The sequence below is a fragment of the Gossypium hirsutum genome, chromosome D10 (assembly GCF_007990345.1).
Source record: "Gossypium hirsutum isolate 1008001.06 chromosome D10, Gossypium_hirsutum_v2.1, whole genome shotgun sequence".
Lineage (NCBI taxonomy): Eukaryota > Viridiplantae > Streptophyta > Magnoliopsida > Malvales > Malvaceae > Gossypium > Gossypium hirsutum.
Genome location: NC_053446.1, coordinates 67,437,189 through 67,463,020, shown reverse-complemented (window position 1 = coordinate 67,463,020; position 25,832 = coordinate 67,437,189). Strand labels below are relative to the sequence as shown.

Here is a 25,832-nt window from a genome sequence, read left to right as displayed (position 1 = left end):
TTTATTATGAACTTTAAGATTATATTGTAAGAATGAAAGAATTGAAACATACTGAATCAATCAAATTGGTGTTACACAAAATTTATTATGAACTTTAAGATTATATTGTAAGAATGAAAGAATTTATACTCTATTGCCTATAGCATATAAACCATATATCATGACGGTGTAGAACTAGCTGGTGTATCTGCTCTAATCTCTTCTAGTTGCTGAAGAACCTGTTGAACTTCCGGCCTTGCCGACGGTGATGGATCGACACAATGTAAAGCTAGCTTCAAAGTGTTTAACAACTCATCACTAATGGAAGATGCATCCTTCATTAACTCAAGATCGAATACTTCATTAGTCCACTCTTCTTTCACTATAGAAGCAACCCATTGCGGCAAATCCATACCGTTCATACCTTCTCCCGGAGACTTCCCTGTTAAGAGTTCCAATATGATAACTCCAATGCTATACACATCAGTTTTTGTGTTTGCTTTCTTGAGCTTCGAAAACTCGGGTGCTCTGTAGCCTAATGCACCAGCTGTTGCAACAATGTTTGCATTCGCAGCCGCTGTCATTAGACGCGAGAGGCCGAAATCGGTTATTTTAGCTTGTGTATCGTCGTCTAGTAACACATTGCTCGATGTAAGGTTCCCGTGTATAATGTTCTCTCGTGTATGAAGGTGTAGAAGACCTCGAGTAATCCCTTTCACGATCCTCATCCTTGTTGGCCAAGCAATAGGCATTTCAGGCCCTCGAGCTGCAAGAACACTGTATTAGCCTGGTGAAAACCGAAATCCGAACAAAACAGTTCTAGTTTGAACTTTGAAGTTTACTTACCATGCAAGAAAGTTGAAAGACTCCCTTTAGGCATGTAATCAAAAACAAGAAGCTTTTCACCTTTAGGTCCTAAGTAATAAGCTCTCAAAGCTAGTAGATTCGGATGCCGGATTTTGCCAAGTGCGGTGACCTCGTTTTCGAATTCTCTCGGAGTTTTCATGATCTTTTCTCGAAGTCTTTTTACTGCCACTTGACTCCCATCTTCTAATGTAGCTTTATAAACAGTTCCGTAAGTACTTTTCCCCATAATCTCAGCTGTTGCACATAGTAAATCATCAGCACCAAACACCATGGGACCATCAAAATGGACTAATTTACCTCCATTTTCACCACTTTCAACATCAACACCAACAGGTGGTGAAGTTCCCTTAAGACCACTTCTTGTTGTTGTTTGACCTTGTTTTGATGTTGTCTTTTTTCTGACCAAACAAGTTATCAAAATGCAACAAAGAATAAACAGAACTATAAGAAGAGCACCAGCAGCTATTAGGATTATGTCTTTGGTACTAAGTTTCCTATGTTTATGTCCTGATGAAGGTGGATTTGGAGAAAGACATGGAGTTGAACCAGTATATCCGCATAACTGAATGTTACCAACAAATGAGCTTGAATTGAACTTTTGGGAGAGTAAAACCGGAACAAGACCAGACAAGTTGTTATATGAAACATTTAAAGAACTAAGACCAGACAGGTTTGTGAGTGAAAATGGGATTTGTCCACTGAGTTCATTCTCAGACAAATCAAGTTGAACCAAACTAGAAATGTTCCCTACACTGTCTGGAATTGTACCACTTAACTTGTTTCTTTTCAGGTTCAACATAACAAGAGAAGACATATTGGAGAACAGACTAACAGGCAAGCTACCATTAATGGCATTGTAAGAAAAATCAAGTTTCCTAACCATGGTAACCTTACCTATATCATTTGGTATAGACCCAGTAATCAAATTATGGCTAAAAGAAACCTCTTGAAGCTCACTTAACTTACTTAAAGAAACAGGTATAGTACCAGACAGGTGATTATGGTCAAGTGTGAAGTACTGTAGTTTATTCTCACCAGTTGAACCCCAAGAATCTGGTACGGAACCAGACAGGTTATTATGTTGTAATGCAAGAAAAGTAAGAGAATTAGAACGAGTGAAACTAACAGGAATGGAACCCGAAATCGAATTGAAGCTAAGATTAAGCCTAATAAGCTTGCTAGAGTTCACAAGACTCTCCGGGATTGTCCCTGTGAGTAAATTGTTACTTAAATCAAGTGTTTGAAGCGAAGGACATGAACCTAATGAAGCAGGGACAGAACCTGTAAGCTTGTTATTGAATAATTGAACTCCTCTAAGATCAGGTAAAATGCCTAAAGTAGAAGGAATAGAGCCAGTAATAAAATTATCATGTAAACTAAGCTTACGAAGAGCTTGAAGTTGACCAATTTTATCACTGATTCTACCACTTAAGCCTTTCCATGGAAGCTGGATTACAATGACTTGACCTTTTGCACATTTGATACCGAGCCACCTGCCGGAACAAGCGCCGTAACCCGTGTCATTCCAGCTTCTTAAGAACCCTTTTGGATCAATCAATTCTTGTTTGACCGCTTGAAGTGCTTGGAAATTGGATGATGTTACAATGATACCATCCCATGCTTGACTTGAAACTGGTGAAATGAAGAAGTAAATGAATAAGTGAAGAAATAAGAAAAAATGGGTTATATGTGAAATGAAAAACCCAAAATTTTGTTTATGAATAGCCATTAAAGAAGGAAGGAAAGGAAATGGTTAACAATTGAGGAAGGAGTGAGGGTTTTTTGTAGGATGAAAGTGAACATAAAGGAAAAGAAAATAATATAAAATAAATAAATAGGAGACAAATTAAGTCAGGTGGATTAACGGCTAGTTTTGTATAATTTTTCACCATTTTCCAATGTTTTTTTTAGCTGAGCTTTGACTAAATTGATTATCTTCATGGATCCAAGATGGGGTGGGGGGTGTTCTCTGTCATTGTTCTTTGGTTGTGGCCGCTCCCCTTTAACGGCTACCTTTTCTATCAAATGGGTCCTTCTCTCCTCTTCAACGGCTAGCTTTTCTTTCAAATGGGTCCTACTATATACGTGGTGTGGATTATTATAATATATATTATACTGGGGTAAATTACATTCAAGGTTATTAAACTATTAGTAAATTTACTTTTTGGTCACTTAATTTTAAAAAATTATAAAATAGTTATTGAACTATTCAAAAGTTTTTATTTAAGTTACTGTGTTGTTGTGTGCTTTTCTTTAAGTTTAGCTAGCGAGCTCCAATGGATGATTTAATGACTGATACGATGGATTAGTACCCATCGATGAGTAAAAGAACATCTCTTAAATCCAAATCGATCTGACGATTAAAGTCGAAGATCGGAGAAGAAGCTGTTTTGATTTTGGCTCTCAGATTCTTGATGTTCGTAGTTGTTTCATTAATTGTAGAATAGAAGGGGAATAAGAACTTCCAATTGGTGCAAACAACGATTTTAATAGTCCAATAATGTAAATAAAAACTTTCGAATAGTTGAGTGATTTAAGTAAAGTTTACCCATTACTATATTACATGCACAAAGCTACAAAATATTGGTCAGCATTTTTACAAATGAATGACCAGATTACCCAGACCTGGTTTTTTGGGGTTTGGCGCTAAAAGGGTTTAAAGATTGGGTAAACTTCATTCAAAGTCATCAAACTATTAGTAAATTTATGTTTTGGTCTTTCAACTTTAAAAAATTACAAAATAGCCATTAAACTATTCGAAAGTTTTCATTTAAGTTACTGAATTATTTTTAAAAAATTTATTTAAGTCACCGGGTTGTTAAGTTTTTATTTTAAAAAATAAAAATCTGGCTATCTGGCTCTAAGTGATGATTCAACAATTAGTACCGATTGACGAGTAGAAGAGCATACATTCGATCTAAGATAAGAGAAGAAAGCTATTTCGATTTTGGTTCATAGATTCGTGATATTCAAAAACAGTTTCATAAAAAAAAATTGAACTGTAGAAAAGAAAATGGAGGAGAGCTTTCGATTGGTGCAAGCAATATAAACAGAGAAGACCATACAACAACGGTTTTAACAGGCTAATGACTTCAATAAAAACTTTCGAGCAATTCAATGACAATTTTATAACTTTTTGAAGTCGAGTAACCAAAACGTAAACTTACTAATAGCTTAATAACTCTGAGAATGATTTAGCCATTACTATATCACATGCACAAAGTTACAAAATATGGGTCAGCCATTTTATGAGAGAATGACGACAGTACCCCCAGGACCTGGTGTTTTGGGGTTTGGTGCTAAAAGGTAAAGATGGAGATGTGATTTTTGTGAAATCTGGAAATTAGACAAAATGGGGGGGTTTATTAAGAAGAAAAGGGTTCCTTCTTTTATCAATGATAAACGGACAAAGGGATTCATTATCTCTACTTACAGATGCTTCACATGCAAAATCTTTCATCCACATTCTTTTGAATAAGTGGTCCATACTCCATTTTACTAGTTGCACAAATATTTGTAAGTCGGTCCAATTGATACAATCAATTATTTCTTTTTAATTTTTCATTTTTCATTTTTCATCGATTTTGAACAATTCACTTAAACATCAATTTAATCTCTTTATTTGGATCAATATATTCCGATTAATATGATTTGATTTCAGTAACATTGATTAAATATACAACATCTCTACTTATTCTAATTTAAATGCTTGTTAACTTTCAAGGCATTCATCAATGGTAGAGATGAGTGTTTGATCGAATTGAATCGAGTGAAAAAAATTCGAATTTAATTGAGTTAACGAGCCTTATTTTATCATCCTAACTTGATTTGAAATTTTTTCGAATTGAGTCAAGTGAAATAAAATTCAAGTAGAGTAGAATTGAGTAAAATTATTCGAATTAAATTAAAAAATTAAAACATATCAAATTAAAATATTATTACAGCAAAATTAATTCCATCTTAGAACAAATATATTTGAAAACACTTTCACAGCAAAATAAAAAAAATACTATTTAGTATGATAAACTTGAATAGTTAATTAACTTATTTAGGTCCCAAAATTATTAATTTAGAAAATTTTAAAATTTTTAACTTTCTTTATATATTCTTTAAAAAAAATTTAAAAAATATAAATTTTAAAATTTTTATAAATATTTTGAATTTTTGAAAATTATTTTGAATTTTTTTTTTTGTAATTTTTGTTGAGAGAGACTAATCTGTTTATTTTCAAAATTGGCAGAAATTAAAAAATTATTTACTTTAAATTGTTATTCAAATTATTTGAGTTATTGAAACTTGAATTAATTATTCAAGTTGACTCGAAAAAATTGAATAACTCGACTTGATTAACTCGAAATCTAAATTTGTTTTCAATTTTTTCAAATCGAATCGAGTTTTGTTCACCTCTAATTAATGGTGCATAAAATGAAATGAATGGGAAACAATCTCCCAAGGTTTTTGGAACCAAATCGATTGAACCAATCAACCATCGGTTTCTATCTGAATGGTTTATTCAGATCAATTAATAAATTATTTTAAAAAACAAATATTTAAAAAATTAAAGAAAATTTATTCAACCACCAATTCAATCAATTGTTTAACCCGATTCAACCTTCAATTCATAAGTCAACCATTCCAAACTCTTATTCCAAATCAATACCTCAATCGGTCCAATTCAAAAAACAATGCTGTGCCCATTTGAAAGTTGAGGAGTGTGTAGACATTCGATTTGATGTAGTCCCTGTTCAACCACGGAACTCTCTTCTTTACCTCAACGATCATTTATCTAAGGTAAACTTTTGCGTACATTACAAATTAAGAAGAGAATTGCATCAATAGGATTCAAAATCCAGGCTATTGGGTGCCAAACAAGAGCCTTAACCATTGCTCTTTTAAGTTGTTGGCATCATTTATCCAAGATATTGGCGACACTTGAACATCAAGCAACTCAGTTCACTCAATATTGCTAATTATCTGTGGTTTCCATCCTTCCATTTCAGGGTACTAGAATCGAAAACAACGGTTCTTTGCTCTTATTTCCATTTTTGTAGCATTGAGTAACGCTATAATGGTCTAGCAAACATAAATATCTATGTCCGAATCAGTCATTACAATGCTCAAGGTACTAGAGAGTTCGGTAATACGCGGAAGAAAATGAATCCTATTTCTTTCAAACCTAAATCGAAAACTATAAAACTCACATGTTTATAGATAATAGGATCATTCAAGTACACAAAGCATGAAGCAAGGAAATGAATTCAACTGTCCCCACTAGTGATAAGATCACATAGAGCATTTAGAAGACACCACCTCTAACTTTGCTTCACTATACATAGATCCCAAGCCTAGCCTATCATAATACAAAGAACCAACTGCTGATGCAAAAGAACATATTGGCAGAACTAAATATGCTTATTTGGCTTAAACTTTATGACCAGGAGCAGATAATGGTCATTGGAGGTAAAGGGGCCGCATAAATATGTAAAAATGGCATGCAAAATATGCTGTAATGCACAATCACTTGAGCACTATGCATATAGATGGCAAAAGGTAAAACAAAAAAGCCTTTTGCAGTTAATGAACATAATATCTTGGCAATAAATGATGTAATAGTTAAGATGAGGTTAAAAGTTGCATCAATCATTAATGCATGCTTTCAGTCTCATATTAGGTGATGAACATAAAAAAACGGGAACATTTGATAGGCCACGCTTCTGAGAAGCTAAAAGTTCTAACAATGTGTGCATGTACAAGAACATATTAGAGTGTGGACATGACGTGAAAGTTATTATATTGAAAATAATTAAGCTAGTGTGTAAGCAAACTATTGCTCTTATCCCTACTGCATAATCTCATAAGCAACCTCAATGACCAAAATGTAAAAATAAATTTTGAATCAACACTGCTATACTACATATACCACATATTTAAACAAGAGACTTACATACCTCAAAAGAATTACCTCAAGAAACTTTTGGCGAACATAGACGAATATTTTAACTCAAATTCCACGTAAATATTTTCCTTGTACATGTCTACGGATAATTCTTCTCTATCAAATAGCAGAAGGTACAGCAGCGGACCAAACAGAATCACCTAATTGTTGAAGTTAAAATGATTCTTACCATGATGTCAATGAACTAAGATATTAAATGCCTACATTTTAGTAGGCTAAACATCGATAGATCTCAATCCAATCTTTAAGCAGTAAGGACAGCTACAGGTCAAGAAATTATTCTTACCATGATGTCAATGATCTAAGGTATTGAACGCCCGACTAAGCTAAACATCAATATACCATGATCCACTCTATAGGCAGTAAGGACAGCTACAGGTCAATCTATATAACTAGCTTGAACCTTAGCCAATGCATTTGAAATGAATCTTACTATGATGTCAATGAACTAAGCTATTGAGTGCCCAACTAAGCTAAACATCGATATACCATAATCCAATCTTTAAGCAGCATGGACAGCTATAAGTCGAGCTATATAACTAGCTTGAACGTTATCCAATGCATTTGAAATCATTCTTACTATGATGTCAATAACTAAGCTATTGAATGCCCAACGCCCAGACTACACTAAACATTGATATACCATAATCCAATCTTTAAGCTGTAACTAGCTTGAACCTTAGCCAATGCATTTGAAATGATTCTTACAATGATGTCAATGAACTAAGGTATTGAATGCCCGACTACATTAAACATCGATATACCATAATCCAATCTTTAAGCAGTAATTAGCTTGAACCTTAGCCAATGCATTTGAAATGAATGAAAACAAAACTTGTTTTAGACATCAGCTTAGAGCTACATTGTTCCAACTTCCAAAAACCCTCACTTTCACTAACACGTAACAATTAATAAAGAAAACCTTCATATCATTCTCCATTCCAACTACAACAGTTAGCTAGCATAAACCTTTCCCTAAACCTTTAAATATTCTTTAAATCTTCATAAATTATGGGACTGATGATTCCCTCTAAAACCTCCTAAATTCTAATCACTAACTTGAAAACCAATAGCATAAAAATTCCATCATAAACAGAAAAAGAAATAAATAGTTAAAACTAAATCTAATGACATCAAAATTTCAAGAAGCAAATAATACAACATCGAAATCAATAGGCAATAAGATCTATCTCTTAATCCAAGTTCATATCCGAGTCTAAATACAAACAAGAGCAAAGCTACAACAGAATATTTTAATCAACCATGAAAACAGTAAATCAAATTTTGATTTACCAAAAACGAAGGTGAAACGCATACGCTCGTGCAGCTTGAAAAAACCTGTTGTTCACACACGTGAGGCAACAGCAGGGGCCGCCGCAATGGCAGCGGAAGAGGCTGCGTTGCCGAGGAAGGAGAGGAATCCAGAGTTTGCAGGATCCTGATCGTCTAAAAACAAGTCCTCCGGAACCCTAAACGCACCGTGTATACAAACAATGGCAACTCCAAACAAGATGGCGGAGATCAAGAGCGAGCCAATGCTGGTTAAGAACACGATGAATACCGTCAGCACCACCAAGATGCCAAGCGTCTCACGATCGGAGAATGTACGGCCGAAGATTACGAGAGGTTGATCCGACGGTCGGAACAAGTATAAGAAGAGCCAAGCGGCAAGGAGGCCGAGGAGGACGAGGAGGGAAAAAGGATGAGATAAAAGCGAGAAAGCGAGAACAAGTGCAAGTAGAGTAATGTAATTGACTTTGAAATAGGAAAAGTTTCTACGGATCCGAGAATAGGCATCCGTTAAATTGTCGGGACGGGCCATGGCAGTCCGATCGATGAGTTCGAACCATGGCCGACGCTGGGAGAATCCCTGACGGATCGACGACGTCAGTCGTGAGAGGAATGTACGGAAAGCAGGGTTGGTTATTGGGGGTTGTGATTGGGGTCCACTTCCGGCGGTGGATTGAGAGTTTGTCATCGGAATGGTCGCCATGGGCGGAGAGTGAGATCAGAGATAGTGGCGCGTGGATTCTTTAAAGTTTTCAATTGGGATTTTACTGTTGCAAAGAAAACTAGACAAGTGAACCGAGGGATGAGAGTTTTACTGACCGGTGACGGTGTTAAATTTTATATTAAAATCTTTACTAGTCCCTGTACTTTGATAATATTTGAGATTTAGTCCCTACACTAAAAAAGTAAAAAATTAAGTCTTCAATATAAAATTTTCAGTCCAACTATAACATCATTAACATTTTTTTAGTCAAAATTTGTCAACTTAACATAACAACGGATCCAAAAAATTGGAAATTTATATTTTTTATTCTTTAAATTAATAATTATAAAATTACACTTTAGTCTTTCAATAATAATAAAATTTTAATTCAGTTCATTAAAAAAATATAAAGATATTGCATTTTAACTCTTATCAAAATATAAAGATATTTGGGGAATTGCTCTGTTTTCGATGCTGAGTTGTGAGACATTTTCAATAATTTGGTTCTTTTAATTAATCGAGGCTACGATAACATCTTAATTTAAACTGATAATCTTGAGACAGCTAAAGTTATTCAAGAGAGGCCTCCAAATGGTTCTAAGTCTACTCTGATCAAGAGAATTTATCAACTGCTATCACAGATGATTGAACACTGGCAGATTCAACACATCTCTACATAGGATAAGCAGAATGCTAATAGCCTGGTCAAATTAGCTCATCATAGAACAAACGATTACGCTTGTTTGAAGCCTCCCCGTTGGGGGGATGATTTAGATTATGTAGTTAGTGAAGTACTTTTTCTGTCAAAAAAAAAAAGTACAACTTTATTCCCCTCCCGAATTTTTTTCGGGCTCCGCCCCTGCTGCTCTCATATGATGTGATAAATCTGTTGACAAATTTTAATGGAAATTGCCAACAACAATAATGCTACAGCAACTGCTTCAGTAGTCGACCGATTGCCTCTTCCCCATTACAGCATGCAGATTGCAGACTCTATTAATGTCTTTAGTCGACCGATTGCCTCTTCCCCCATTACAGCATGCAGATTGCAGACTATATTAATGTCTTTTGCACAGTTCAAGACCAATGCTGGAAAAAAAGTTGCAGCACCCAACAGATACCAAACTTCTATGGGCACCACAGGAAATATCCTGAAGGCCTATCTAGGTAAGGTTCGAAGCCTGCAAGAGTTTATACACCAAAACTTCAATTTAGAAAGATTATCTGATCAGGTTTCATCCCCTGCAATTTAGATAGATTATGCTTCATCCCAATTTGAACAAATTATTGGAAAGATTGAATAAATGGAACCGTTGAAGACAAGAAAAAGCTGCTCTGACCATCATACCCCATGGGTTTCAAGCTCAGAGAGACCGTATGTAAATTCAGCAAAACCCGATTGTCGTGTTAGCTGAATTAAGCTACCGTATATCTTTTCAGATTCAGGGTGAGACTTATCTCTAACAATGAACTCATAAACAGTGCCGTTGACCTCAATTGAGCTACAACCAGGGGTCTTCTCTACTCCTCTCTCTCTCATCATCTTCCTAACTTTTCCTGCTTCCTCCCACATATTTGCATCCCCATACATATTGGCAAGCAGTACATAAATCCCACTATCATGAGGGTCCAGTTCTAGAAGTTTTAAAGCAGCTCTTTCTCCCATCACAAAATTTCCATGCATTCGACAGGCAAAGAACAATGCTCCCCACACGACTGCATCAGGCTCAACTGCCATGCTCTTGACAAGCTCTTCAGCTTCATCTAAAAGCCCAGCCCTACCAAGAAGGTCCACCATACACGAATAGTGCTTAAGCTGAGGGGACAGACTGAACTTGGACGTCATCTGGGTGAAATATTTACGACCTTCCTCCACCAACCCACCATGAGAACAAGCTGATAAAACCCCAAGAAAGGTCACCTCATCTGGCCTCAACCCAACTTCAACCATCTCCGAGAAATAAGATAGGGCATCATGTGCATTTCCATGAAGAGCCAAAGCTCCGATTATTGATGTCCAAGTCAAAGAATTTCTAGATGGCATTTCATGGAAAACCTGAAGAGCCTTTGTGATGTTCCCACACTTAGCATACATGTCAATTAGAGCAGTCCCCAACACAACATTTAAATGAAGTTTGTGCTTTTCAATATAATGATGAATCCAAATTCCAACATCAAGGGCTCCAAGTTGAGAGCATGCAGATAAACAAGAAACCATGGTGACCTCATCAGGATCTATACCAGCATCCTGCATTTCATGAAACAAAGTCAAAGCTTCCTTACTACATTTGGCTTGAACATAACCCCCGATTATTGCATTCCATGGTACAACATCCTTCTCAGGCATCTCATCAAAAAGCTTCCGAGCAGCATCCAAGAGCCCCAATCTAGTATATCCAACTATCATTGTAGTACAAGAAACAATTGTTTTCTTCTCCATGTCATCAAATATCCTTTGTGCGCTCTCAAGATTCCCACACTTAATGTACATGTCCATGAGTGCATTAGACAATGGAATTGTTAAATTCAATCCATGATCTTCAATATACTTATGAAAATCTCTCCCGAGTTTCAAGTCTTCCAACTGTGCACAAGAAGAAACTATCCCAATCATTGTCACCTCATCCGGCTCAACTCCCTCTTCTTGCATTTTCCTATAAAGTCCTATAGCTTCCTTCGCTCCCCCACTCCTAACATAGCCATTAATCAAAGAATTCCAAGAAACCAAATCTCTCGCACAACTTTCATCAAACACCTTACCTGCCAACTCTAATTCTCCGGATGAAACCAAAAAGTGAATCACCCCATTGTGAACGTACATATCTGCATCAAAACCCAATTTCAAAACATGACCAAGGATTTCAAAACCCAAATATTTCAACATTAAAAAGGCGCATACTTTCAGCAAAGAAGGGTAAGTATAATTATCCGGCCTGATACACCCATTATTTCTAAGCATTCGCTTATAAACAAAAATGGCTTCTATGGGGTTCTCACTCTCTGCACAGCCTCTAATTGTAACGTTCCATGAAAAAGCATTTGGGTTTTGCAAATTGTACAAAATTTTAAAGGAATGATCAAGATTTTTGTGTTCTGACAAGGCGCAAAAGGCTATAAGGCGGCTGTAAAAGAACCAATCTGACATTAAGCCTTTGATGGTCATTTGGGCTTGGATTTCCTTCAGCTGGGGCAAGCATTTGCATTCCTCTAGTATTGAGAGGAGTGGGTTACGGAGAAACAATGCTTGTGCCTTCTTACAGTTGGTGGGGGACCTTTTTACTTTGAGAGGAGGAAGCGAACGAGTGTAAAGTGAGTAAGAAGAGGAAGAAAGAAGATAAGGGTTTAAGAGAGGTTTAGAAATTAAACGTAGAGAACTGAGATTTGATGATATAACATAGAGAAGGGTCATTAGATTTTTTTTTCCTATAGCTGTTCAGAGGTTCACCGTTTGTTTATTTTTAGACCAATGGAAAGGGGACGAGGATAGCTTTCGATGTGTGGTGGCTTTGGCCAGAGGGGGTGACCGGCGGATGAGGATCCCGACGGGGTTTCAAGGAGTTCTCCGCGAAAACATATCAGAGGGAATGAAAGAGCAGGCGGAAAGAGTTGACCGGTGCTGACGTGAAAAAGAAAAAAAGAGGGGAAATTTCAACCCTGGTCCCTGAACCTTTCTAAGATAAATTGCACTTTTAAATCTTGTAGTTTTGAGTTTTTTTTTTTTTTTAATTTTACTTGTTTGCATATTAGTAAAGCGGGTTGGATGGCATGCGCGGACATTTCGACACAGATAGCTCGATGCATTTTGGCGACCCTAAGCAGCTCCACCTCGTCGATCAAACGTTACAATCATCCAAAATTGTTGCCTTCAAGGTTGCTGCAATTTCTACAAGTTTGCTGTTTTTTCGACCTTCAATCGACGCCCTTCTCCTTTAATCCTACTGATTCAAATTATCATGGGTTACCTCTAACTTGCTATTAGTTTTAGTCTTTTACTATTTGCTGCTATTTGATTTCATCTTTGCTTATTTCGCTCCTTGCAAATATGTTTCAATTGATCTAATAAAAAGTGTAGAATGAGATAACTTGATTAGGAAGCTCATTGTTACTCGTAGAATCCGTTCAGAGGCATAAGAAAAACAAATAGCAGATATTTTTGTTCTCACACTCACGAGCGAGTACATCCCACGGACCATTAACACCCGGTATAGTTGTTTATACATGCTTATATATGAATGCCTATATGAATCTCAAAAAGGATGGTTTTTCCTCTTTGCATGTTTGTAGATCTGTATATTGTACATTGTTAGAGAAAAGGAGCCCGCGAAGGGTTCTTGCGGATGGTTATATCCTCTTTGCATGTTTGTATATTCGTATAATGGATATTGTGGGATAAAAAGAGCGCGTGAAGGGTTCTCGTGGGTGGTTATACCCCTTTGCACGTTTGTCTATTTGTATAATGAATATTGTGAGACAAAGGGAGCCCACGAGGGGTTCCTGCGAGTGGTTATATCCCTTGACATATATGTATGTTCATAAAGTTTTTTTTGTTAGAAAGGGAACCCACGAGGGACTTCCGCGGATAGTCCCCTCCACTATTTATACGTATGTCATATCTATAAATTCGACATGTTATATTTGTAACTCCATTTTCATCACTTAAACCCAAGTCGATTAGACTTGGCCAATGGTTGTAATTCGATGAGGGAGGACTTTACTATCCACGTAATTTCGGGATACGAGAGCCAACAGTAGTGCGATCGACTTATGATTTTCTCTTAAGTCTCTCATATGTGTCTGAGAGCAGGATTTACCATAAGCCTTCCGCTTTGAGTGGAAGCAGCACAACCATGTTTTTCATAAGTCTCCCTTCATGCATTTAGGAGCAGGGCCATCTTTTTACTTTCAATAAGCCTCCCCTACCTGTCTAGGAGCAATGTCACTTTATTACTTTCCATAAGTCTCCTCCCATGCGTCAGAGAGTAGAGTCATTGTATTACTTTTTGTAAGTCTCCTCCTATGCGTATGGGAGTAAGGTCACTTTATTACTTACCGAGTTGTATATCACCATCATTGTGTTTACCGCTTCAGTCACCATACTCATTAACAACCTTGTCAAATCACCTTACTTGTCAACAACCTGGTCAAGTCGCAACACCCATCATACCTGTGTTTACTAGTCAGGTCGTCACACCCCATCAACAACCTGTCAGGTTGCTATACTCCTCAACAACCTGGTCGGGTCACCATGCTCGTCATCCTTTTGTAAACACTTACTCAATATTACTTGTCAATAACTATGGTCAAAATCTACATTCGCTACTATTATTTATAACAATGAATAATCCCCTACTTACATTTTAATAGACATTATGCATGCCTTATGTAATGGATAATATGCATTTCTTACATTCTATATTATCGAGTATGCATTTCAAACATATAGTGTCCACATTTATTACGTTCATATTCTAATAGACAATATGCATTGCTTACATTTCACATCACCAATTAATGGTTTACACTTTTTTTCATTTTATATCGTCAACGGATGATCTACACTTCTTACATTTTATATAACCAATGAATGATTTACACTTCTTCCATTTTGTATTGTCAACAGACGATCTATACTTCTTGCATTTTATATCATCAATGAACAGTTTTGCACTGCTTAAGTTATACATCATCAATGGATAGTACGCATTTCTTACGCAAATGAATAATATACATTTCTTACATTTTGTATTACCAACAAACGGGTCGTACCCCTTACATTTTATATTGCCAACAGATAGCTTGAACTACTTCTATTTTACATGTCCAATTATCACATCTACAATATACATACAACAAGTCTCCATTATATAAATTCAGATCCTCTAATTGACAATTGCACCATTCAGGTATATGTTATACATGTTTGAATTGTCGAGCCAATGGGCATATCACCCGCTAAATCACAAAGCAATATTTATATGAACCACCCACAAACAAAAACACCATTCGCCAACGCATTATTAAGGGTACAAATTAATTTTAATAGCCTAGCAAGGCATCGTATATTTCTGGGATATTCAGCCAATAAATTGTACCCTCCACCCATTACTTGCAACAACTACCATTCACAGGGGTAACTTGCGGATCATCTCGAGGCACGATCACTTTATAACCTACCTTTCAACTAAAGGGTCTATTGTTATATATCTACCACAATTTGGACCCGGTCGAGCCCTCACCTATTGTGGACCCGTTGGGCCTTCCATTGTGCCCTCACCCCACCTATAAATATCCCAATATATCACTTAGGCTTTGTTTCTCATTGCTTTTCAAAAGTACTCTTGTAGTCATAAGCAAAGCTAAACAAATTACTTTTAAACTCAAAAGTAGTTTTTAAAAGTGCTTTTAAACCCAAATGCAAAAGCAGTTTTTTCTAGTTTTTCTTTTCTAGAAACACTTTTGAAGTAAAAAAAAAAAAAAAGACATCTTTAACCCTTATTTATACTCTAATATATTTTATGTAATATTTATATTAAGCATATAATTAATTTTTTATTGACATTTATTTCAAATATACAAATTTATATTTCATATATTAAAATATTAATAATGAGTTACAATATTTTTTTGTATTTTTAATAAAATATCATAATATTAACGAATTTGAATATTATTTAAATGCATATTTTATACTTCACAACATCATGTCTAAAATAGACATTTTATTTCTCAAAAATACTTTTTGACAGTAATATTAAACACTTAAATTTTAAATCAAGTTTTTTAAAATCACTTTTCATAAGCATTTTTTTAACAATACTTTTCAAAAGTATTTTCTCCTCTTCTCTCCAAAACCCTAATACTAAGCATTCATCCGAATTACTTTATCTGTCCGGCTCTCGATCCTAACCTGAAAAATGGGTTTAAAATTTTACCCAAGCTCAGTTCAAATTAAAAATGTTGAATGAAGTTTGACTCGGCCCGACCGTAATATATTTTTTAAAATTATTTTTATATAAAAATAAATTTAAAAATATAATGCATCAAATACACTAAAAATATTAAAATAAACGTTCCTAACAAATTAGAAACACAAAAAAAAATACAGGCATATGATAAAATTCTACCAGAGACCTGAACCATTTAGAAAACAAGCTTTTTTTTTTTTATGCAAGCTCTTTGAGTCTAAGCGAGTACTAGAGGTGCTCATGGGTCGGGCGGCCCGGCCTGGCCCGACGGCCAGCCCGAAATATGGGAGGGTTTGGGTAAAAATATAGGCCCGAAATATGGGCTTGGGCAAAAAAATGAGGCCCGATTAAAAAACGGGCTGGGCCTCGGGCACCACTTTTTTGGCCCGGGCCCGGCCCGAATATAATAAATATTTTTATTTTTTATTTTTAAAATACTTTTAAAATACTTTTTTTTTTAATTTTTTAATTTTAAAATACATTTTTAATTTTTTTAATTTTAAAATATTTTTAAAATAATTTTTTTTAATTTTTAAAATAAATTTTTGGTATTTATTTAAAAAACGGGCCGGGCCCGAGCTTATGAACTTTTTCCCGAGCCGGGCCTGGGCAAAATTCTAGGCCCATATTTCGGGCCGGGCTGGGCCCAGGCCTAGGACCCGGACCGAAATTTTTTTCTAGGCCCGGCCCGGCCCGGCCCATGAGCAGCTCTAGCGAGTACCTCATCCCATAATCAAGTTGATAAAAAATTGATAAAAAATAATTTAAACATTTTAAATACCAAAAATGTTTTGAAGGAAAAAGAAAATGTGTGAATCATATGATTAATGAAATTTGTTGACTCTTTTCCAAGTTCAACAACCAAAGAGAAAGCTACTTTTGTCTTCGCCTTTTTTTCATTGGTCTAAAATTTAATAATAAATAAAATTATTACAAAAGAAGCTGAATTGACCACGTCACCCACTTTTATTATGATCCACAAATGTTGGATGTGACATGTCCCCTAATATTCAACTCATCCTAAACTACAATCCCATCACCCTTTTTATGTCAAATCCTTTAATATATTATTATTTTATTTAAATAATCTTAAATATATCCATTTAAACCCATTATATTCACATAATTTTCTCTTTTTATTTTAAGAAAAAAAATCACATTGATATTTTAATCTAGATAGTTAATTATTTGGATTAATGATATTATAAAAATAGAATGATCATTGTATGTCGAACTAAAGTGTTTGGACTCAATCTTAAATTTGGGTATGCTGGAAAGGACCGAAGTCATAATTTTTTTTAAAAAATTTGGAAATTGACTGGTTAATTTGGTATAATTAAATTGATTCTTTACTTTTATATTGTGATTAAATAGTTAAAATAATTAAGCATAGTTTGCATTATAAAAATAAAATAATTAAATTACGTCAAATTAAAATACATGGATAAAAACTCAAATTTTGAATAAAATAAAGGGATCAAAATCATAATTTAACAAAAATTGACTGATGTTATTATCCCACAATTTTAATTTTCATTATATTAAATATCTTTTTACATATTTTAAAACCCATTTTTTTTTAACAATTTCGTTATAAGTTTTGATCATATCTGTTTTTTTTACACAATACCTAGAACTACCCATAACCTCTCTCCAACCCATAAATAGGAAAATAATGCACTTGTATTGACAACAATATTTATATCAATTAAACTAACACTCAATCGGTAAAACCCAATATTTTTTTTCCAACAACAATACAATATCAATACAAAATCAAGCTTTAAAGTATAGAAATCTGATCTTTCCATAATAATATGCGAAATCATTAGTTTCCATATATTTAAGGATTTGATCACATCTTCCATTTAAAATTAATTAATTAATTAATTCGAAATTTATAAATATTAAAAAAATAAAATGTATATTAAAAAATTATGAACCACTTGTTAGTATCTTTGTTTCAATTTTTTATTGTTTACCGGTTTCAAACGATTCGCTCAAAGGTTAATTTCTTTTTTTTTTTTCAGGCTAATATACCAATTGATTTTCAATTCACACCGAAAACTTTACCTTATTTTTGCATAATAAAATCTTAAGTAAAAATACTATGGAGACCCTTATATAAAAAGTCAGATTGTATTTTGTTTCCTTTACTCAAAAAAATAGACAAATTAATCCCTCTGTATTAGATCAAAGAGTAAAATAATATTTTCTATTAAAAAAATTATTTATTTTTATTATTAAAAACTGGTGTGATTGACTGAATAACCAAACAGTTGCACATGGCATACTACGTATACAATAATTAATTTGCCTATTTTTTTAATAGAGGAAAGAAAATACAATTTGACTCTTAATATAAGGACCTCCATAATATTTTTATCTAAAATCTTACCCTTACTTGATAAATAAATAATAATAATAAAATAACCAAAACAACTTTTTAAAAAAAATTATGATTAAATCAATTCACATGAGTAAATTACATACATATACATATACAAGTAGTAGTAGAAAGGTACAAAAGACAACCAACAAGCCACACAAGTTGCTGCAAACAGTAAGGTAGCAAAGCAAAGCCCTTTAGCACCCCATAATATTATCTTCTTTATTAGCTACAACTTCTTCCTTCTGTCTCTCTCCTCTTATCTAAGGCCAAGGTTTTTTTAAAGGCTGAAACTTTGGGAACCTTTTTTTAAAGGCTGAAACTTTGGGAACGTTGTCCCAGAACACACTTAGCATCAGCCTCCAATGGCCAGTTGGGTTGTATCAGAATGTAGTTTAAGACCCTTCACTGCCGTCAAAATCCACCATAAACCTAGACCTTCATTACCTTCAAACACCATTAATGCTTTCAAGTTCAAACCTTTACCATGTTCTGCATTCAAGGTCCCAACTTTATGGTCTAAAGGTAGAAACTTGGGGGGATTGGGGCTGTTGAGTGTGAGTGCTCCATTGAAAGTGACAATAACTAGTGAAGAAGATAAAGGTAAAGAAGAGAGCACCACTGATGGGGTTAATAATGGTGAGTTTGACCCTGGTGCAGCACCTCCTTTTAAGTTGTCTGATATTAAAGCTGCAATACCAAAACATTGTTGGGTTAAAGATCCATGGAGATCTATGAGTTATGTTGTGAGAGATGTTGTTGTTGTGTTTGGATTGGCTGCTGTTGCTGCTTATTTCAATAACTGGTTTGTTTGGCCACTTTATTGGATTGCTCAAGGAACCATGTTTTGGGCACTTTTTGTTCTTGGTCATGACTGGTAAATAATAATTATCCTGTTTTGCTTGTCTCCTTCTGTTTGTCACTTTTGGACCATAAAAACATTGAATTTGGACATTGACATTGGTCTTGTTCTTCTTCTTTTTTTTTTTTTTTTGCAGTGGACATGGTAGTTTTTCCAATAATCCAGCTTTGAATAGTGTTGCAGGTCATCTTCTTCATTCTTCAATCCTTGTTCCATACCATGGATGGTCAGTTCTCTGAACTTTTTCTTTTGGTCAAATTCTGCTATTAGTCCCTCTACTTTACAGAAATTGTTAATTTGGTCATTTTTAATCCTTGTAATTTCAGTCCGCACTGCTATTTTCAAAATTCAATGTAGTTATACGTGTAATGCTTTTTCAGCATGTTATTTCAACATATTACTTACTAAAAATCTGGTTAATAGATTAACGACTATTATTTACTTCAAGCTTGAAATTTCAAAATTCAAAATCTGTAGGACTTAGAATAATCCAATTAGAGAATACGGACTAAATCTACAACTGTACACAGTACAAGACTAGTAATTGAATTTAACCAATAAGGATTAAAATTGGTCAAATTAAAGTATAAGGACTAAATCCACAACTTTTACAAAGTACAGGGACTAATTGCAGAATTTAACATTTACTTTTATATCCAATTACCAACTTCTTTCAACAATTTTGATCGTATATGCAGGAGAATTAGCCATAGAACTCATCACCAGAATCACGGGCACGTCGAAAATGACGAGTCATGGCATCCGGTAATGTTGGCCACCACAACCCTTTCTTACATGTAAATTTTCATTACAAGTGAGTAATTTCTTTACCTTTTATTGCAGTTGTCTGAGAAAATTTACAAGAGTTTGGACAATGCAACAAGATTATTGAGGTTCACCTTGCCTTTCCCTATGCTTGCTTATCCTATCTATCTGGTAAGCCATAGATGTTGGATTCGGTTTACGAATCGAGTGATTCGTGTTTATATTGACTCATGTTGTTTCCGATAAACAGTGGAGTCGAAGTCCCGGAAAAAAGGGTTCACATTTCCATCCAGACAGTGATTTATTTGTCCCAAATGAAAGGAAAGATATAATCACCTCAACTGCTTGTTGGACGGCAATGGTTGGCTTGCTTGCATATTTGTCTTTTGCAATGGGACCAATGCCATTGCTTAAACTCTACGGCATCCCTTATGCGGTACATGCTTCAGTTCCTACATATATTTCTTCAAAACAATTTCGGTAAAAGTACTACGAAGGCCTTTAGATTAGAAATCGAATTGCATTTTACCCCTTCTATTTAAAATAAGCAAACTGGTCCTTCTGTTAAAATTTTTATCCATTTTAGTGTTAAAAGTTGACCCTTATGTTTGGTTATTCAGCCAGTCCAGCAGTTTTTAACAATAAAAATGAATGAAATTTTTACCAGAAAGGCCAAGTTTGCTCTTTAATCTAACATACAAGGACCAATTTGCCCATTTTTTGAGTGAATGGAGTAAAATGCAATCTAACTCTCAGTAGAGGGGCCTTAATGGTACTTTTACAAAAAAAAATCATATTTCTGGTCTGATATAATGGATTCACATATAAAATTGCAGATATTTGTGATGTGGTTGGATTTGGTGACATACCTACATCACCATGGTCATGACGAGAAGCTTCCATGGTATCGAGGAAAGGTTCGGGATAATGTTTATGCTTCTTCACCAAGAAACCATCCATGTTATGTATGGTATAACAATTGAAACTTCTCTGTGTTTTACTAACCAGGAGTGGAGTTACCTGAGAGGAGGGCTGACGACGCTTGATCGGGATTATGGATGGATTAACAACATCCACCACGATATCGGAACTCATGTTATACATCATCTCTTCCCTCAAATCCCACATTATCACTTGATTGAAGCTGTGAGTATCATCATCATCATCTTATTTTCCTGCATCAGTTATGTTTTAGGTTTTCCACATACTAAAGAAAATGTTATATGAATTACAGACCGAAGCAGCAAAGCCAGTGCTCGGGAAATACTACAGGGAGCCAAAGAAATCTGGGCTTTTACCATTTTATTTACTCGGGATACTCATAAAAAGCATGAGAAAGGATCATTATGTGAGTGACATTGGTGATGTCGTGTACTATCAAACAGATCCTCAACTATATGGAACTAACAAATCAGATTGAAGCACTGAAGTTTCTTTTTATTCTCTGGCTAAAACCTCTATTCGGATATGTAATACTTCACATCGAGTGGTCGACACTCGACTCTATTCTTTCTCTCCCAATTGATTTGTATGATGTGATGATAATACCAAAAATCTGCAATTTCAGTTGGGGAATCTCCGTGTGTGTGGTGCACAATTAGCATTATAGATTCTGTGGATAAAACAGATCATTATAGCCACAAAAAGTGAATGTGTGTTTGATAAGTGGTCATATATGGTGACAAGACATGTAGCTTTCATAGTTTTTAAACCAAGCAAAGATAATGTGCATGTCCTAATTTGGAAAATGACAATACCAAACAAAGATAATGAGCATGTCCTAAGGTGGAAAATGACCATTAAGGAAAGGTTTAAACATTTTAAACATTTTCCATTCATTTATCTTTGCAGGTTATGTGTCACAAGCTGTCTGAAAACTATTACAAATCAAGGGTAAAAAATGAAAATGACTAGGTAAAAGTACCATAAAGGTTATTATACTAGAAGTTGAATTGCATTTTATCAGCGAAGTAGCCATTGTACACCAGATCAAAAAACAAGCTGATTCTTTTGTTAAAAATTTCAACTATTTCTACCATTAAAAATTAATCATTGTATGTCAGAATGAGTGTAACTGCTTTAATAATAGAAAAGATTAGTTTGCTCTTTGATTTAACGTATAAGAACTTTTGCCCTATTTTTTAAGTAGAAAGGGCAAAATTCAATCTGATTCTTAGGACAAGCCTCCACAGTTCCTTTACCAAAAGACTAATATTTTTGATACTTGTGGTTCAAGGTGCATAAATTACAAAACAAATGTACCTGATGTAACAAATCAATGGATGGATAATCTCTGATTCCCATATAGATCAATATGGTGCAGAACGGACCCCATTCATGAAAGAATAAATCCGTGATCGATCTTTCTGAATACCATCCGGGGCGCAAATACCGCTGCTTACATCAACTCCATGCGGTTTGAGAGTATTAATGGCCTCACAACCTTTATTAGGGTTGATTCCCCCTGCCAAAAGCCAGCCATGTTTGCTTGTGATTGAAGGCAACTTGAACTGAGCCCAATTAAATCCTTTGCCACTGCAAAACATTCATCAGAATATAAATTTAGTGTTTAAAATTAAATTTGAATGACGAAAAAGGCACATGCATCGAAAATTTCCTTTTCTCAAACAATGGAACTCACTGATTAAGTTAAGTGAAGAAAAGGCTACTGACTTGCCACCTTTAGCACTATCCACAAGAACCCAGTCTACTAAAGAACAGTCTTCATCGGAAATCTGGTTTTGAAGGTCTCCGTCTTCATTTGCATGAAGAACATATATAATTCTGTTTTCTTGAACCAACTTCGGAAATGCTGCTCGAGAAAGATCTCAATGAAGCTATATATGATGGAAATGACATTAAGTTATTTATTGTGCTACAAGGAAGGGAATCGAGATGGAATAAGTATATATACCTGCACGAATTCAAGGTCTGATGCATCTGAAGCTCTTAAAATTGTGTCTAAATCATCATCCGCAAAGACTCCAACAGGCTCAGCCCTATATTCACTTGCAACTTTTGAAATTTCCTTCGCAGCTGAAAGCGAAATGGAGCGTTTGGACTTGGGCCAAAGGATCATCCCAATGAAATTGGCACCGGCTTCTGCTGCCAAAGCAGCATCTCTAGCTGATGTGATACCACACATTTTGACCAAAGGATGATTCTTTTCATCCCCCTTGATCAAAGAAAAATCTTGGTCTGATTGTGCAATATTGCATCTGACTATATTCTTCAATTTTCCTCCATTTCGGCCTGCTAATATGAACACTCGTGAGGAAATTTGGCATTAAAGATTCTAAAAAATCATTTGAAATCAGAAGTTACTAAAAAATCATTTGAAATCAGAAGTTACCAGTGATTTGACTTGAATGAAAGTTCAAAACTTTTGACTGGAATTGACTTCCTGCAGTTAAACCTGTGTCAACAATGAATACAACAGTGAAAAACAGTGCCTTCCAACAGAAATGCATAATAAAAGGGACAAAAGTATCACAAAATTCATCAAAGTAGAAAAGTTTACTCAAAATTCATCAAACCCGGAAATAATAAGACATTTGTATCATTTAGGTAGGGAGGGTTCCCCAAGACTATAAAGTCCATAATAAAACATACAAAAAATAAAGAACTTCACATGCAGCACTGTCAAGCTATGCGCCTAAGTACGCATTATATGGTACCTGCCTAGTGCACCTAAGCACTTTTCCCTTGTCGAGAAGGACTAAATCTCCAAATACAAATCTTACCAAGCAAATAAAAAGCTCATGCTGGAAAAAGAAAACTACTGGTTTATATATATCAAGAATTACTGTAACTGAAAGCTAAAAAAAAGCATGTTCCCACTTTCTCATGTCAGTCCCCCCCCCCAACTTGCTCAACTAGTACACTCCCTCCTCATTGTGAAAGAATGGGTCAAACTGAACTAATGAGCCTCGAGTCCAAAACAAAAAACTGAAACTAAGCTGGTCCACATCTTCATTTTCATCATTCGCTTTATTTCCTTTGAAAATAAACCCATAATGGTGGAGACGCATCACACTCAGCTAGTGCACCTAGGCATGCTTTATTAAAGGTGATAGGTATAGAAAAAAACACGCCTGATTGTAGATAGATTAGACACACGTGCATAAACTCACACATGTACATATTGCTCTTTCCTTCACTCAGGCTAGAGTTCTTTCTGCGCTTGAGGCAATATATGGGTTCTAGCACCTAGTGTGCGCCATGTGCACTTGACAACATTGCATCAAAGTAGAAAGTTCTACTCAAAACTCATCAAACGCAGAAATAATAACACATTTGAATTGGTCCCACATACGGCAAAATGTAGATTAATCATTTAGATAGGGAGGGTCAGACAAACTCCCCAAGACTATAAAGCCTGTAATCAAACATACTAAAGAACTTTACATGCAGTGCTGTCAAGGCATGCGCCTATCTGCACTTCATGAGGCGCCTGCCTACTGCACCTAGGCATGTTTTTTTGTAAGGTGATAGGTATAAATCAAGCTCGCCTTATTGAAGTTCCCTTTAATTTCTTTTTTCACTTTCTTTCATTCGACATACATGAAGAGTATCAAACTCCATACTTCTCAATATTCGAGCATTCAACTATCGACATGGACCATAAGGAAATCATGCATTAATCAATAAAAAGAAAATTGCATGCAAGGGCGGATCCTTATGGGGGCCACACACACACACACATACATACACACATACTTAAACACACATTTACATATTGTTTGTTTTGTAGATAGACTAGGCACATTTACATGTTGTTTGCACCTGAGGCAGTATAAGGATTCTAGCACCTAATGAGCACCATGCACCCTTGACAACATTGCATCAAAGTAGAAACTTTTACTCAAAATTCATCAAACCCAGATACAGAGAGCCAAACGAATTCCCCAACACTATAAAGTCTTAAACAAAAACATACAAAAGAAGAACTTCACATCAAAATAAACAAAAACCCACTCAAAATTCATTAAACCCAGAAATATTAACAAACAAGTTATCTACACTAATCACACAAGATAGTAAACACAGTGAGTAAGGAGGGAAAAAGCTGAAACCTGAAAGCATTATTTCCTCTTGCTGTTTTTTCGTTGGGGACTCTTTGTTTGAAACTGGTTTATTTGAAATTGAAACAAAGAAACAAAATCTGTAAAAAGACAAGTTAAAGAAGCAAAAAAAAAAAATCAGACTGTCGATTATGTGTTTGTAAAAATGCCAAGGTGACACTATGCAAGGAATTTTGTCTTCCAATATGGGAAAAAGAGAAAGTTGTTTTAAACGGGCTTGGTGGGCATTTTTAGACCCATAAAGCCTATGTTTCTAAGCATTTAAATGGTTCATAAATCTTTCATCAAATGGGCATAAGTAACCCAATAAAGCCTGAATATTGGGGTTTAGGTCCAACACTCAATGGTTTTAATAGAAAATGTAATTTCTAGTTCCAAGTATAAATAATCGAGTTTGAAGTTAAATATTTAAATTGAGACAAAGTTAAATCGAGTAAGTTAAAGCAATTTGAATTTTACCTCAAATTGAACTTAAATTTTAAAAATAAAAAATCAGAGTTCGATTTGATTCGACTTAACTTGACTTGAAAATTATTTAAAATTTTTTAAATTGAAAAGTAATTCGTTAAAATTATGTTTTAATATGCCAATGAAGTCGTGGCATTGTTGGTTAAGACTAAATCTTTGAGCATCTAGATTTAAATTTCATCATGCACAATTGCAGTGTGAGACAATATGTTATATTAGAGATGGAACAATTATAGTAATTGTTTGCTCCGTCATGTCAGGTATGCTACATAAAAGTATTATTTTACCCTTGTATATAACTATTAAACGATTAAATTTGTGTTATAGAAAAAAAAACTCTAATTCTCTTTACCTTTTTTCCCCTTAAATATATTTCTCAAAAATTAAATTCCAAATCAAGAATATTAGAAATATTATTTGAATAATTGTATTAAAAATAACTAGTAAAAATCAAACCGAGCCCAAACAGAGTGAAGCAAAGATGGATCCATAGTAGAGCACAGA

The 25,832-nt window shown here is 34.8% G+C and overlaps 4 protein-coding genes and 1 pseudogene across 7 annotated transcripts; 1 reads left to right on the top strand and 4 right to left on the bottom strand.

Annotated features, from left to right (window-relative positions):
* Positions 1-2,879, bottom strand: LOC107939410 (probably inactive leucine-rich repeat receptor-like protein kinase IMK2). 2 transcript variants are annotated; one of them, XM_016872742.2, is made up of 3 exons: positions 1,144-2,726; positions 826-1,080; positions 1-745 (listed from the first exon to the last, which is right to left on the bottom strand). In XM_016872742.2, exons 1-3 carry the CDS (start codon positions 2,573-2,575, stop codon positions 159-161), a joined length of 2,274 nt encoding a protein of 757 aa, XP_016728231.2. In that variant the 5' UTR covers positions 2,576-2,726; the 3' UTR covers positions 1-158. The 2 variants fall into 2 exon arrangements, with proteins under 2 accessions (XP_016728231.2, XP_016728230.2); XM_016872741.2 differs by having other exon boundaries at positions 826-2,879.
* A 5,098-nt stretch (positions 2,880-7,977) lies between these two features.
* On the bottom strand, positions 7,978-8,907 carry LOC107931835 (PRA1 family protein B3). The gene has a single exon (XM_016863791.2). It carries the CDS (start codon positions 8,793-8,795, stop codon positions 8,148-8,150), a length of 648 nt encoding a protein of 215 aa, XP_016719280.2. The 5' UTR covers positions 8,796-8,907; the 3' UTR covers positions 7,978-8,147.
* A 401-nt stretch (positions 8,908-9,308) lies between these two features.
* Positions 9,309-13,001, bottom strand: LOC107931758 (pentatricopeptide repeat-containing protein At2g22410, mitochondrial). The gene is made up of 2 exons (XM_016863688.2): positions 10,144-13,001; positions 9,309-9,976 (listed from the first exon to the last, which is right to left on the bottom strand). Exons 1-2 carry the CDS (start codon positions 12,202-12,204, stop codon positions 9,959-9,961), a joined length of 2,079 nt encoding a protein of 692 aa, XP_016719177.1. The 5' UTR covers positions 12,205-13,001; the 3' UTR covers positions 9,309-9,958.
* A 5,293-nt stretch (positions 13,002-18,294) lies between these two features.
* LOC107931808 (omega-3 fatty acid desaturase, chloroplastic-like) lies at positions 18,295-21,351 on the top strand. Of its 2 annotated transcripts, none has more exons than XM_041101889.1 (8): positions 18,295-19,026; positions 19,187-19,237; positions 19,710-19,776; positions 19,855-19,947; positions 20,027-20,212; positions 20,613-20,693; positions 20,785-20,922; positions 21,011-21,351. In XM_041101889.1, the coding sequence occupies exons 1-8, from the start codon at positions 18,515-18,517 to the stop codon at positions 21,194-21,196; spliced, it is 1,314 nt and encodes a 437-aa protein (XP_040957823.1). In that variant the 5' UTR covers positions 18,295-18,514; the 3' UTR covers positions 21,197-21,351. The 2 variants fall into 2 exon arrangements, with proteins under 2 accessions (XP_040957823.1, NP_001314267.1); NM_001327338.1 differs by having other exon boundaries at positions 18,515-19,026; positions 19,148-19,237; positions 21,011-21,196.
* On the bottom strand, positions 19,827-25,106 carry LOC107931809 (N-(5'-phosphoribosyl)anthranilate isomerase 1, chloroplastic-like; annotated as a pseudogene). Its single transcript, XR_001693300.2, has 6 exons — positions 24,852-25,106; positions 23,129-23,191; positions 22,691-23,028; positions 22,450-22,613; positions 22,039-22,311; positions 19,827-20,951 (listed from the first exon to the last, which is right to left on the bottom strand). The product of XR_001693300.2 is annotated as an N-(5'-phosphoribosyl)anthranilate isomerase 1, chloroplastic-like (transcript).
* Positions 25,107-25,832: the final 726 nt, after the last annotated feature.

Excerpts from the sequence above, each read along its gene's own strand:
- LOC107931808 (NM_001327338.1), top strand. The coding sequence starts at position 18,515 with ATGGCCAGTTGGGTTGTATCAGAATGTAGTTTAAGACCCTTCACTGCC. Across the intron at positions 20,694-20,784 it reads TTCCATGGTATCGAGGAAAG|GAGTGGAGTTACCTGAGAGG; the intron begins GTTCGGGATAAT and ends TTTACTAACCAG. Across the intron at positions 20,923-21,010 it reads ATTATCACTTGATTGAAGCT|ACCGAAGCAGCAAAGCCAGT; the intron begins GTGAGTATCATC and ends TATGAATTACAG.
- LOC107931758 (XM_016863688.2), bottom strand. The coding sequence starts at position 12,204 with ATGACCCTTCTCTATGTTATATCATCAAATCTCAGTTCTCTACGTTTA.
- LOC107931835 (XM_016863791.2), bottom strand. The coding sequence starts at position 8,795 with ATGGCGACCATTCCGATGACAAACTCTCAATCCACCGCCGGAAGTGGA.
- LOC107939410 (XM_016872741.2), bottom strand. The coding sequence starts at position 2,575 with ATGGCTATTCATAAACAAAATTTTGGGTTTTTCATTTCACATATAACC. Across the intron at positions 746-825 it reads TCTTTCAACTTTCTTGCATG|CTCGAGGGCCTGAAATGCCT; the intron begins GTAAGTAAACTT and ends GTGTTCTTGCAG.